The sequence below is a fragment of the Poecilia reticulata genome, chromosome 9 (assembly GCF_904066995.2).
Source record: "Poecilia reticulata chromosome 9, P_reticulata-male-v2, whole genome shotgun sequence".
NCBI classification, from domain to species: domain Eukaryota; kingdom Metazoa; phylum Chordata; class Actinopteri; order Cyprinodontiformes; family Poeciliidae; genus Poecilia; species Poecilia reticulata.
The window spans coordinates 33,344,129-33,358,983 of NC_088838.1; the positions used below are offsets into that span (position 1 = coordinate 33,344,129).

Sequence of the window (14,855 nt, forward strand, 5' to 3'; positions counted from 1 at the left end):
GGCTGTGTCATCACTGAACACACACACACACACACACACACACACACACACACACACACACACACACGGCTGTAGAGTAAAGGGGTGGCGGTGAAGGGAGGGGAGTGGATGTGGGCGGAGGAGCATCACAGGGTGACGTCACGTCACGACCTCCTTCCCAGCATCCCTCTCTGCCTTGGTCCTTCCCATAACACACACACACACACACACACACACACACACACACACACACACACACACACACACACACACACACACACACACACACAGCTACAGCATCAGCTGATACTGTGTGTGCTTCTTCACAATTTGCAGCATCATTTTTGAAGAAAGTGGCCGCCGAACGTCACAGAGGCTCTGATAGGTTCATGTTTGGGGGCGACAGGGGACCCCATGAACCCCCCTCCCCCCACGCACACACATTCGTAAACACACACACACATTCATAAACACACACACACATTCATAAACACACACACACACACACACTCATAAACATACCAGCTCCAACATCAATGAAACTCATCAACTCCTGCGAAACGCCGCTCTGCTCTTCCATAGAAGGCTTGTATGAAACACGGCGGCCATTTTGGTGCCAAACTGTTAGCCCATTAGCCTGTTAGCTTCACGTCTGCAAACAGGTTCTTTTACATGCGTGTGAATTTAGGCCTGTGTTCTTATGTTGGCTCCTCCCTGTGATCCGGCCGCCATCACCGCCGGCCCGCTGACCGCCACCACAGCAAAACAAACTGCGCCACTGCCCCCCCCCTATCCCCCCTCCTTCTGCAGAGGCGCTCTGACATCACCGCGTCCTCACAGCCAATCGTTTGCTGCTTTTATTTTAGGCAACATCAGTTGGACAGTGGCTGGAAGACATGTTGGGATTTCTTTCAGACAAGTCGTCGGTGAAATGAAAATGAATTTTCTCAACGGTTCTTTTTTTACAGTGTCAGTCTGGTCTGTGTCTGAAACTCACTGACAGAATCGTGTTGCTTTCTTTCTCCTTTCAGGCATGAAATCCATTCTGGGTTCCTCAAATTATTAGCATCATGAAACTGTTTTGTTCTATCAAAAAAAGAAGGAAGATTCTGTTTGCAAACAATAAAACATTTAAAAACGTTTTTGGTTTTAAATTCCAGAGGTGGAACTTTAAAACGAATGTTTCCACATTTTCCACGTAGGAAAATGTGGAGAATGTGGATTTTCGTCACTTTCCAATCCCACACCTTGATACAACCCTGTACTATAATGGAACCACATTACCTGAAAAATATGATGCAACTACATCAGCGCCTGCTTTAAGGACTTTCTGCTCCTTTGCTGCAGTCCAAGACCTCGAATGTTGATCCGTCTGATCACAATCACATTCTCACTGTGATGATCTGAGAGACGCCACATCTGAGCAAGACCAACATGCAAAAGGTTCCTAAAGTCGTCCTCTGTCCATTGTGTCCATTGTGTCCATTGTATCCAGTCAATGTCCAGGAGACATGGAAACCACTTCCACTGTTTCTTCATTACATGTTTTTCTCTAATTCATCTCTTGATCCCAGTTTTCTGAATTATGTCCTGATTTATAAAAGTAGGTTGGACTTTTCACTGTTTCTTAAAACATTTTTTTATTTGGATTTTCTTCACTGTTGTTGTTTGAGCTTCTAAAACTGTAATTCTTACCAAAAACACAGATTTGTACCCAAAGACCAACTCCTGTTGGGTTTGGATAGAAATGCTGTTTTCTTTTAACCAAATCTAATCACCAGTTGAGACTTTTTGAGGCATGTCAGAACAAAGTCCCATCTGCTGTGAAGAGTAAACATTTCTGTGGATCAGGGAGCCGCAGGCAGCAGCTGCAGACTCTCAGCTCCTCGATCAGCGTTATTACCATAATTTGTGGTGGGAAAGGAATCGCTCATCAATCAGAAGCGTTGGGAAAATGACCACGTCAAAGAGCCGAGGCCCGATGTTTGAGCAGCGGCCTCGCCGGGGTCACCTCGCTCCCTCTGTGTGTGTGTTTTGTCATTAATCACTGCAGGTTTGAAGAGAGCGAGGGACGTCACAGCCTTTATCCCTCCACGCTCTTCATCCTCCTCCTCTGCCTTCACGGCCGGTGGCCTTCACACCCCATCTGACCATCGCTCTGAGGCCAAGGTCAAGCTCCCTGCCCCCCCAGGTCCTCCATTGTTCACCTGTTGTCCCGGAGACCCGACTGTCACTGCCACCACCCTCTGCTGTGTGAATCTGTGTGACGGAGGTCAGCAAACAGACTAAAGCAGCAGATAAGATCAGCATGTAGACAGACTGAGCTCCTGCCTCTGGTCCAGAACTATGAATGACAGCATTTTATGGCACAATGAAGTTACTGTTACCTTCAGTTATAAAATGCTTCATTTGATACTTTATTAAATATGACTTCTTTAAAGTCATATTTTATGACTTTAAAAAATACGACTTTGTAATTTAACGCCTTGAATTTGGGCCTCTGTCTCTTTAAGAAGCTTCTGCTCTTTCTGAAGCTCCGCCTACAGAAAATCTCCCCAACATGGCTCCTCTATTAACCCTGTTGCGCCTAAGTTTCAAGCGTCTGACTAAATAAATCTTTATTTTAATTGTAAGTAGTTCTTTAAATGTCCTGTGAGATGATATACTTACCCATGTATCCATAACAACCAGAACTTTCAATATCCAGCAAGTTATTTTCGCAATTTACCGTCTATTAAACGAGTGCCCCCCCAGAATAATTACACTCTCTGCAGCTGCAGCTGTGAAGTTACCGTATTAACCCGATATTTGCTGGAAAGGGCAACGTCTCCCCTTTCAGAAACCGTTGGAATTTTTCAGATAGCGCTACGTGTGGCGGAATTACGGTACTGCAAAATTAGATGTGCCGCCGCCAACACCTTCCGGTCTAGAAGGGTTAACTACATTTTTACCAGCTTTGCTTTGAGCAGCAGCTCCTGTAACGAGCTCAGGAGTTCCACCAGCTGTTTGCTAATTGCTGCTGGCTAGTCTGAAGGAGCTGAGTGGGGGAGGATCTGCTCCTCGAAGGCGGAGGTAGGTCCACCCAGATGTTTTGCACAGCTGGCTGCCATGGAGATTAAGGAATCATAACAACACTCCAGGTTTGTTTTAGATGAAGGAAAAACATTATAACGTGATGAAAAGCTGAAAAGGCTGATTTTACGTTACTGGCCCTTTAAATCCGGCAGATGTTGCTAGTGTTGACGCATAGTGTGATGTTGAAGAACCAGAGGGTGACCTGCACACATCATCTTTGATCACTTCCTGTTCAGCTTCCACTCTGACTGTCCTTCCACTCCACCCTCAGCTCTGAGGGTGGAGTGGGGGTAGGTTTGGGGGGTATCAGGGGTACGGGGGGCGGCCGGCCGGCTGCTGGAATTTGAAGTGAGAGCTTGGGCCGTCCCAAATGACTGCACACACAAAAAAAGGATTTAACTCTTTCTCACAATTGTCCTGCTAGAAAAAACAGCACAAGACCCTGAAACAGCCTCCCCCCCCTCCCCATGCCACCCTCAACCATGACCCACTCTGCCCCCCCACCACCTTCCCTCTGGCCCCTACCTTCCTCCTGACCCGGACCGCCTGCACAAAAGACCCATCAGAAGTATCGCTGGCCACATTTACAAGTGAAAGAGCCCCAATAATGGAGCGGTTAGCGAGAAGAATGAAGAGACAGAGGGGCACTCACAGATGTGACGGTGGATGTAGGGGGGAGGACGGAGCAGCGTCCCATTGTCCCCCGCCCAGCACGCCCAGCACCTCTGATGGAAGACAGGAAGCTGCGAGGAATTAAAGATGGAACCAGGCTGAAGTGGGAAAGGAAAATGTTTTTTTTTCTGCCCAGGTTGAGAAAAGGAAGAGCGATGAAAGGATGAGGAGAAACTTCCAGGAGCAGGTTGACTCTTCTGCTGAGTGTGTGTGAAAATCAACCAGAGGTCGCTGAGGTGTGTGTGTGTGTGTGTGTGTGTTGGGCGGTCATCCTATTATCAGCTGTGTGTGTTTTGTTGTTGTGAACTGAGATGGCGACACATAGCAACAGCAGCTGGGGTGAGGAGACCTCAGAGCTGACCTTTGAACCCCTCCTCTTCCTCGCTGTGACGGCGGCGGGCGGGCGGGCGGGGCGGCGGCTGATGAAGTCATCACCGCAGGATGGAGGGGCCATGTGGCTTATATAGGAGGCAACAGTGACTTCCTGTAGGCAGGGGGACAACTCCGAAATGCAGTGGTGGGAAGTACCTGTACTTCCCAACGAAGTACCTGTACTTCGTTACTGTACTTAAGTACAATTTTCGTGTGTCTGTACTTAAGTAGATTTAATAATGGGTACTTTCTACTTTTACTCCACTACATTTTACAGTAAGTATCTGTACTTTCTACTTCACTACATTTCCACAAAACTGCAGCGTTACTCGTTACATCCAAGTCGCGTTGCTCTTTTCTTCCATTAAAATGTGAAGTTCAGGGACTTAAGATGGCGCCGTAAAATCCAAGCAATAACGTGACTTAGTGTCTGTTGTCACCCATCGGCTCCACCTTTACTCGCACGCGGAGCTCCAGACATGCGCAGTGGTTTCCTCTGAGCGGGAGGAGATGTCTGTCTATAATATAATAGCGCTGCATAAATTGATATGGCGACATGTAAAATCAGCAGCGCTTCGCTTTCACAGACGGTGGGACTTGGTCCAACTTTTAGCGTCACTTGGAAGAAAAGCTTAAAGAAAGGTAAGATCTGTGGACGTGATGCTAGCAAAGCTAGCTGTACAGAGACACATGTTGCATCTGCGATGAAAAAAAGTTGTCACTCATGCCCTGAATTATTGTGCGGAGGTTTTGACTGAGGTGTCGCACATATGGAACAACGCTGTGACCAAAGTGCAATATAGTGATATAACATTCAGAAACGATCCGATTCTTCTGGACGGATCTTTACTGATTAAATTTATTTCAGCTCTAAGTATTTAATATCTAGTTTTTTTTATGGGAATGTGGATCTTTCAGATCAATTTGAGAAGTAATTTTGATAGGTAAAAGTTAATTTTTTGTGTCACTTGGTCTTGGGTTGGTGGTCTTGACTACAACTCTGCTACTGGCTCCTTGGTTGCCTGTCCTCTCCCACCCACCTTCTTTCCATCCCCTTTCTGTTGGATGTCTTTATAAATAAATGCCACTAGTGGCAAAAAAAGTGAAGTTCATGCTATGTTAGGACAGGAGACCAGATGTTTCCATCCCTGAAATTATGATGCATAGAATCACATATCTAAGTCTAAACTATGTTACAGAGTAAACACAATAAAAACATGCTTTATCTGTGGCATTGTTTATTAAAATGGCACATTTCTAATGTATTAAAATTAAATACGATCGGTTCACTTAATGATATTAGCGATTAGATAATCCATTCAGCAAGTACTTTTAATACTTGAGTATTTTTAAAAGCCTGTACTTTTTTTTACTTTTACTTAAGTACAAATGTTAATGTGGTAGTTTTACTTTTACTTGAGTACATTTTTGTCTGTATTTGTACTTTTACTTAAGTCAATTTTTCGAGTACTTTCTCCACCACTGCCGAAATGTCCACTGGGATGGAAACCGGGACGAGTTCCCTGGTGAGTCTGGCGCCCCCCGGTGGCCACAAAGCACCTGAGTCCAAATTTTTCTTTCTAATAACAGAACACATTTAACACATAATATTTTAATCAAATCAGTTGAATTTCTGTAACCAAAAGTGTGTAAATAATTGTAGACATAAAACAAAAAAAGGTCTTGCAAGTTTTCCAGGTTACATTTAAATACATTTTTTAATTAAACTGAAAGAAAAACCTGAATGAATGCTTCGTGATGCACATTACATTTAAAATCAAGGGCCGCCCAAAAATGGCCTCCAGGCCACAGTTTGGAAACATTCTGTTCTCAAACGTCGATTTCCTCTGATAGTTTATTAAATATACTGAAGAGTAATTTTCATCTACACTCAGTTCTTTTTTAAAGCTGTAAACGTTTCGATCTGAAGGAAACAGCTGAGATTTTAGCATCCAGATCCATTCTGATCAGCAGCCGCAGAGTTTTTCAGCTAAAACTCTCGTTACTGATCAGACAATCAAATGAACAAAATATAACCAACAGGTAAACTCTTCCTCACCCCATCTTCTGCTTTTGGCACTAAAAAGTCTTTGCTGCCCCCTGCTGGCAGAAGTAGAGTTGAGCTCCTAAACTTTGAATCCTACTTGATTTCAAATGTTTAGGAGTTGTATCCTATGGAAGGCCAAAAGGGACAAAGTTAAATAAATAAATAGATCATAGTTTATGTAGTGGACAATTAATTAGTTAAATATTAAATTAAATAATTAAAATGCAAACTCATGATAGCTGATACACATTAAATTAATTAATCAAATTAAAATAAATAATTTGATGGTTTTGTTCCTGCAGAATCACCATGAAATAATTATTATAAGTTTGCATTTTTAATGATTTAACTACATTTAAATTGTTTCTAAAAAATATTTAAATACTTAATTACATTTATTTTATGGTACATTTAATTAATGATTTATATATTTAGTTAGTTTTGTCCCTCAGTCTTAGGGCCATGGAACATGAGAAAAAACTATAAAAATAATAAAACCTCCCATTATCATAAAATCATAGTAATTCTCTGATGTCAAACATTCATAAATCTTCACTAAGAAGTGCTGAATTTTCCACAATTACAGACAGAAATTTAAATTAACATAAATTGGATATTCTGACTTTGGAAAGTTAGAAATTTGTAAAAGAAACTCATAAATTGATTAAAAATCTTTTTAATCAAAACCTTTGTCATTATTTGATGAGAAATGTCTGATTATAGACAGTATCTTCATGTTTACATAGTAAATTTATGATTTTAATCATGGAAAATTGACATTTTTTGAAAACGTATTACTTCGCGATATGAGACAATTTCCAAGTTTTTTGTTGTTGATATGAGAAATAAATCTAAAAAATGTTTTTTGAAATGTATTCCTTCATGGGCAATTTAAAACTTTTTAAATCTATGACGTCCGTAATACTCGGTCTCATTTCGTCAGCTTTGGCATTCCTTCATCTGAGTTTATTCAGCACATTAGTTTCCCTCCATCTTAAAACAATATTTCACTTCACACCAGTGAAAATATGAAAAACCGTCTCATGGTTCAAACATCTTGAAATGAAAACAGTTTCATTCAAATCTCTGATGATCCATTTCCGTAAAATAATAACTTATAAAATAAAGTCAAAGTCTTTGTTCCTCTGCATCCCTAAAAGGACCAAAGAAATCAAAAATCTTCACTGAACCCTGTGAGGCGTCTGAAGGCTGACGGACGGAGAGCAAAAATAATTTAAACAAAACAAAACAAGTCGATGACCTGAAGCAGCTGCAGCTTTTTAAAAAGCTCTGGGTTTTAAAAGTCGTCTGAGGTTTGGTCCACGGCAGAAATACGATGGCATTTAAAAAAAATAAGAGTCAATTTCCGCCAAAAGATTCAGAAATGTTGACATTAATTTTAAACATTTTCTAGAAAAAACATGGAAAATTCTGAGCTCCAAAAGTAAAAATGTTTGACTTTTTAAACTAAGAAATTTCAAAGTTTCTTATAATTTCTGAGATCTCAAAATTTCAGATGTTTTTCTGGCAAATGTTTGACTTCAGCTTTTTCTCTAGAAAATTTCAGAAGTTAATCTAAACATTTTTTCCAACAAATTTCAAGATTTTCTGTAGAAAATTTGAGATTAATGTTAAAATTTCAGATTTTTTTTCGAGTGAATTTTTGACTTTTGGAGCTTTGAAATTTCCCAGATTGATCTGTAAACTTCAGAGTCTTTTGGCCGAGTTTTGCTCCCGTTTCTGTGTAACCGCCCCAAATCGCTGTGGTAGAAAGGATTCCTGGTCCAGAGGCAGCAGCCACCAAACTCTGCTGCTGCGGTTTGTTTCCTCCTGCTGCTTTCTGCCTTCACGGAGCTTTTCCCTCCGGTTACCCATGAGCATCGGGTCGTCGGTTCAAATCCTGCATCTTGAAAGCAGATCGGAGGCGTTTTCCTCCCAGTGGAACCAGAACCGTCCGGCTGCGGCTCACAGGAAGAAGCTGATCTTTGCAGCGACCGTCTTGCATCCCGTGGTGGAGAAGTAGTGTCCCTCTGCGGGGTCATAGGTCATGTCTCCTCCCACCGCCTCCACCACGTCGTCACGGTTACAGTCGCCGCGCTGGCAGAGCTGCGCGCGGACGCAGCGCTCCACGTGGGTCCGGGTCAGCGGTAGGAAGGGGACGAAGCGAGTGATGAGATTCTGCTGGATGATGCTGGACAGGTAGAGTCCACCTGGGGAGACAGACGGGTTCAGAGACGACCAGGAAGAATCCTGAGTCAGGAAAAACCAACACAGACATGTTGACATGAACATGTTCATCCCTGCTCAGACATTAATGGTCACAACTTCTGTCACCGAAGAAGCTGGCTGTTAAAGTGTTGTATCAAAACATATTGATGGAAAGTTTAGTGGAAGGAAAAAGGTTCAGAAGGCGTGGATCAACCCTTGGTACTGATCTGAACATTTCAAATATATAAACAAAATCTATTTATTCAAATAAAGGTGAGTAAAAACTCCAGCTTGGCTCCGTTCACACAGCAGTCGAATTATTTTACCCAAATATGAACATCCGACTTTTTCATGGCAGTCTGAACATCTCAATTATGATGCACCAAAAAAACCAAATCCAATTTGTGGACTTTGGAAACCCAGAGAGAGAAACAATCCAGACTTTAATAAACTAAATTACCAGAACCCAGAGATCTGATGGGCGTCTCTTACTGGTTTTGTTGCTGTAAACCGACTGCTGGACGACTTCCTGCAGGTCAGACGCTTTGATCTCGTCTCTGTCCCGTCCAGCCAGTCGGTTCTCCAGAACCAGCCGGTGTATCGCCTCCTGTCCTGCGGTGCTGCAGGCAAACAGAAACCAGGAGGCAGAGGTTTACAGCAGCTGCGTTTCCATGACAACAGCATCCCAGAAGGAGGCTCCACCTCCGCTGGCCAGACGGGAACATGAACCCAAAGGAAAGAACCGGCCGGCTGTCAACAGAGGCAGAAATCAGGAGGAAAGACGGCGCTGGGTCGGACACACGCTGAACGACGACAGACTGTCAGGTGGAATCGCCAAGGAAAAGGTGACAAACACCTGGAGACGAGAACGTCAGGGAGACGGTCACACCTGGAGCCAACGATACCGCGGACCGTCGGGGCCGCCGCAGGTAGAATAATAAAAAAGGAGGAGCAATTTTCCACCAAAAGGAGAAACTCCAAAACTTTTAAATTAATCAGAAATTTTCTCAATAATAATAAAAAAAACAGGAAAAACTTAGAAATTTTGAGATTAATCTCAGAAATGTTCCAGAAAAAAATGTGAAAACTTTTCAAGCTCAAAAGTTTCCTTGATTTTTTTTCTAGAAATATCAGTGATTAATCTCAACATTTCTGATTTTTTTCTAGCAAATTTCTCACTTTTCAAGCTCAGAAATTCCCAGTTTGTCACCCAAAAAATTCCGAGATGAAACTCAGTATTTTCTAGCAAATTTTTGACTTCAAACTCAGAAATGTCCAAGTTTTTCCTATCTATCATGGCACTAATAAGCCTTTGTATTTTACAGCGTATACAATCGTATACGGGCATATTCACACATCCCATATACGGCACGGGATGGGTGAAAGGCAAACGTAAAAAAAAACACTATATCGCATTGCTGTCTTTTTATTATAAAAGAAATGTAATTAATGTCACGTGAATAAGTTTGGTCATGTGATAAGTTATAAAAAACATGCAGCAGCATCATCCTCTAACTACTTCCTGTCTTCTTCATGGTTTCTGCCAGTAGTAACATCTTGTTGTTGTTGTTTCCACTGCAGTTTTTCTTTGATAATGGTGAAAAACCACCTCATCCTAGTGGCAAAACTTTTAATCCAAAAACTTGAGTTTTTAAAAACCGGCGTGATTTCATGAAGTTCATTTATTTTCATGTAATTTTATGGTGAATGATTGTGTGTCTGGTGTCCAGGCTACCTTATGAAGACGTAGATGGCCTTCCTGTAGTTGGTGCGAAACACAACGTGTGACGGACCCAGGAACGGCTCCAGGACGTCGATCAGGCCTGCAGGCATCTTCTCCATCTCATCAAAAATGAAGACGGAGCGCGCGCAGGCCGTCAGGTTTCCCTTCACCCAGCTCTTCAGCTCCTCCTGCCGACCAGAGCAGACAAACCCAGCATCACTAAAACTAACTGAATTAGACAAACACAAAGTCACAGCGGAATAAAACTAAAATACAATGAAAAACCCAGAGCGGTTCTGACGGCGGTTCTGCAGCCTTGTCCAGAGCGACTCACCCGGTACTGAGCGACGAGCTCGGCTGAGGGGAAGTGGAGCGTGGGGACGAACTGGTGGACGAAGGGGCTGCTCATGGCCGAGCCGTACAGGTGGTTCCCCAGCATGGTGCTGACCAGCGTCTTCCCGGTCCCAGAGGAGCCGTGGAAGGACAGAACCAGGGGCCGATCCGGGCTCTTATTGAGGAGAAAGCTGGAAACTTCTTCCGAGACCAGGTCCTGAGCCAGGTGCTGACCGAAGACGTTCTTGTACAGATCCCACTCCAAGTCTGCTCATCACGACACAAACAAGTTAAAGCTCAAACCTGTCGGTTATTATTATTATTATTATTTATTTTACCAGGATAAAAAAATACATTGACATCAAAAACCTGTTTTTAAAGGAGTCCTGGTTAAGATGAAGCATCAAATACACAACAACTTGTCAGTCTGAATTATGTTATTTTTATAAGCACTTCAAGCCACAGGTTTTTATTTAGGAACGACATCAAACTTTGATATTTTAAACTAGTAGATATGTCTGTCTGTCACGATTACAGGTTTTACTGAACAATAAATTATACCATAAGTTATTATTACGATAAATAATAATAATATTGTTGTCTTGAGACCATTTGCATGTGAAAACTTTGAAGCGGTTTCCCTCAGTCCAGACGTTTTGTGGGCCTCCAGGATCCCATTAGACTGACAAAAGTCACGTTTTCCTCAAACTTTACGCCTTCGGTGCTGATAACCCACTGCTGCAGTTTTACACTGACGAAACCCAAAGACAAGTTGACATTTTTTGCATAAACCAAATGTAGTTGATGTTTTCAAGTCTGGTAAGATATTTAAACAGGTCTCAGAAGAATCTGACATCAATCTTTCTTGTGTAAAGGAGGAAAACACAAGTTCACCCTGAGAGCAGACCAGAAGATGCTAAAAGAAGTTTTCAAACATGTAGGCTACATCAGGAACGGCACATGTTAAACTATTGTTTTCTAAGAACTGGATTTCTGGAATATGAAAATATTTGGACACCAGAAAGGAGCACAAGTTTGCCATGAAACAAATAAATACTCTGGACCAAAGAGCCTCATACTAAATGTGAAGCACAGAGGTGGAAGTGTTATGGTGTGGGGATGTTTCCTGCAGCAGGACCAGCCTAGCTGACCATTACAGAATCCGGAAAATGTGAGACCATCAGAAAAAGACGTTTAAGCTGAAACAGAACATGACGGCGACCCAAAACATACCGGTAAGTCTTTCTGAGCTGAATGTTATCATGTTAGCCGCCTGCTAGCTTGCAGCATTAGCTGTAAACAACATGACCAAACTCACTTCTGACGCTGGGCTTGAAGTCGCAGTCGCAGCTGTCTGAGAAGCTGCAGTAAAGCTTCTGGAAGACGCCGCAGGCCGGCCTGGAGCTGAGCAGCAGCAGCAGCAGCGCCGGCAGGACGGCCAGCATTTTGGTTCCCAGCCGGAAAACCTCCGCTGTCTTCCTCAGAGCTCCGCCGGGCGGGTTGTAGTTCTTTAAGGAAACCGGAAGTAATGCGGATGTACCGAACGTGGTCACTAAAGGGACTACAAATCCCAGAAGGAATGTAGACGTATTGTGTTGACCCGAAGGAAGACACGTTGGAGGATCACAGTCCAGCTGACTTTTTAAAATTTCTACACAGAAAACTATGAAGGTATTTCTGGGCCATTATAGACAGAATAAAAGTGGGGGTGGAGCGGAGCGGTACATTCATGCCAAAAAAAAAGAAATTTTGAGATTAATCTCAGAAATTTTGTAGAAATTTCTGAGTTTCAAAAGTCGAAAATTAGAGGAAAGTAGAGGAAATTTCCGAAATTTGAGAGAAAAAAATGGAATATTTCTGAGATTAAATACAAAATTTCATTTTTTTTTTCTAGCACATTTTCAACTTTTGAAACTCAGAAATTTCAACGTTTCTTTCTAGCAAATTTCTCATATTTTGAGTTTTTTTTGGCTGAAATAAGCTTCTTTTTCATTTCTACAATGGCACTGATATGCCATCTTTCGTGTCTTTCCACTAATCCAAACTTTAATTCCACCTTTAAGCTTGTTGAACGTTCATATTTGTCTTGGAAGCAAAGCAGAAGAGTTGCTGGTTTTGGTTGCATCTGTTTAGTTTTCTTGCTACAACCCAGCCAATCAATAAAATCCACTCACTAACTTTGTAGAGATTTGGTCTTTGTTTTTATTATTAATATTAAAGAGTTTTGTGTGACTTAATCAGCAACACATCGGCAGATGTCTCAGGTTTTCTCAGAGTGTAACATGAAAAATAATTAAAAGAATGAATGGAAATATTGTTTGCAGCCCCATAAACAAAAACATTGCCACATAAACATAACAATAATAAAGTTAATATTTTGACTCTAAACCTTTGTTTAAAAGTAAAATCATCCATAACATGATTCAATGATTAATTAGTTAAATTTATATTTAAAAAATGTAAACAATCACAAAATCCTTGTTACAAATCGTATTATTAGTAAATAAAAATAAAACAACAGAATGTGATAGAAAATGTATTTTTGAACAGCAGAGGGCGCCATTTTCAAACTAGTGAACTTTATTTTTTGAACTCCTGCAAAATCAAACAAGACCAAGATTTTCATCTTTTTGTAAACTGGCAGCAACATTTTAGAGCAACACACTAAAAATAATCCAGAGATCTTTGGAGTAAGTTTATTAAAAACTTTAACATTCATAGTAAAGTTTGAGAAAGAAAGTAAGACAGGAACCTTTAATAAAGTCAATATTCAGAGAGGAAAATTTTATTTATTCACAGTTATAACACTAAACAGATAAATATTAAATGTAAGATTATATAAGTTCTCTGTACATTTGAATTATTGCTGTCAGAAGCTGTTCCCTCAAACTGATCCCACGTCAACAGATTTACTATTTATTAATAAAATTAATAGTGAAGATGGAGAGACATTGTTCGGTCTAATATTTAATGAAGGTCCAGCCTTCAGGCACACAAATCATTTCTACCCTGCAGACAACGGTTCAGCGTTAACTTCCTGTAGTCCCAACAGAACCAGGAACTGGACCTCATTTTATCTGCAGTTCTAACATTGTGTTGACAGCCTGCTCCACGATCTGAAGTCCTGGACTCTTATTCTCTGGTGCTGATGGATTATAAAAGGATAAAAGAACAGTTTCACCTCACAAATTACTGGATTAAGTGTCTTAGCTGGAGTCTTTCAACGTTAAAATTAAAATATATGTTAGAAAACACAAAAAACAACACTCATATCACATTTCCTTTCAATAAAAATCATAATTTGTGCTGTAAACCTTAATAAAGTTTTGTTATCATGCATTCACTTTCCTTCCTTCAGGTTCATGTCAGCGAGGCTCAGATACAAATGTTTCCATGTCAACTGTACAATCTGTCACATTTAAAGTGTATTTAACCCCCAAAAGACATATTTTTACTGATAAAGTCTCTAAATATATTCTTAATGTTTCTATGTTAAAGTTTCTATGTGAATGTAAAGATGTTTTTGGGTAAATTTGCTTAGTTCTGTAATCTTTACAGAGCTAAACTGGCACAGTGCTGCCCCCTTTGGGTTGAAATGTGGTCACTGCAGTTTAATTTTCTGATTGGTTACATTGGTGCATTTTGGTTTAGCATTTACATTTTTGTTTTATTTTGTTCATTTTGATTTTTCAGATTTATGCAATAAACTACAAAAATATATGAATACAACCAAAATAATACAAAAATATCAATTTTGGTTACAGAAATAACACAAAACTGATGTAGCTAAGTTAAAAACAAAGATATTTAAAAACAGCATTAAAAATAATGTTTCTACAATAAATTGTATCGTTAACTTCTTGTTTTCTTTTTAAACTTTTTAAAGCAGTGTTCTCAGATGATTTCTGTAAGTCTCTGAAATGTTTTTGTTGCTGGAACAACAAAGGGAAGGGAACAGGCAGCCAATCGTGTTTGGTCTTTAGAAATGCCCACATCGACACCCTCTTGGATTTTTCTACATTTGTCAGGGAGCGTGGTTACAGACGGTTAGTTCCACTTTAAAGTGACTTGAACGGATGTCCACCATTTAAAGCCAGCTGATCAGTTAAACGTCTCTGGGATCAGCGTCGTCTGATCGGCGGTTCCAGCCGGTTGGACAAGGCGGTCAGCACCTGGTCGAACTTGGAGTATCTGAGGACCTGGTTCTCCTCGGCTCCCCTGCTCCCCCACAGCAGCCTCATCTGGAAGTCGGTGAGGAAGATCTCCCTGACCTCAGCCTGCTCCTGGAAACCTGGAACGTCACAGTTCACCATCAGCTCACGTCGGTCACAACCGTCTGGTTAATCATTTTTGTCTTTTGTTATGCTTGAGCAGACATGGAAAATACAAAAACAATAAAGAAAAAAAATTGCAGGGATACTGATTTTTGCCCCGACTACACTATTA

At 41.1% G+C, this 14,855-nt stretch overlaps 2 protein-coding genes and 1 long non-coding RNA gene across 4 annotated transcripts in view; all 3 read right to left on the reverse strand.

Moving 5' to 3' along the window:
* The window catches only part of LOC145552894 (uncharacterized), a 262,036-nt gene that overhangs the window by 86,388 nt on the left and 160,793 nt on the right, over positions 1 to 14,855 (reverse strand). The window lies entirely within an intron of this gene.
* tor2a (torsin family 2, member A) lies at positions 5,798 to 11,921 on the reverse strand. The gene is made up of 5 exons (XM_008419339.3): positions 11,728 to 11,921; positions 10,411 to 10,676; positions 10,089 to 10,264; positions 8,846 to 8,973; positions 5,798 to 8,355 (listed from the first exon to the last, which is right to left on the reverse strand). The coding sequence occupies exons 1-5, from the start codon at positions 11,852 to 11,854 to the stop codon at positions 8,111 to 8,113; spliced, it is 942 nt and encodes a 313-aa protein (XP_008417561.2). The 5' UTR covers positions 11,855 to 11,921; the 3' UTR covers positions 5,798 to 8,110.
* The window catches only part of sh2d3cb (SH2 domain containing 3Cb), a 47,941-nt gene continuing 46,110 nt past the window's right edge, over positions 13,025 to 14,855 (reverse strand). For both annotated transcript variants that reach the window (XM_008419337.3, XM_008419338.3), the window contains one exon: positions 13,025 to 14,700. In XM_008419337.3, the coding sequence (XP_008417559.2) occupies positions 14,531 to 14,700 (170 nt within the window). In that variant the 3' untranslated portion in view covers positions 13,025 to 14,530. The remainder of the gene's footprint in view (positions 14,701 to 14,855) is intronic.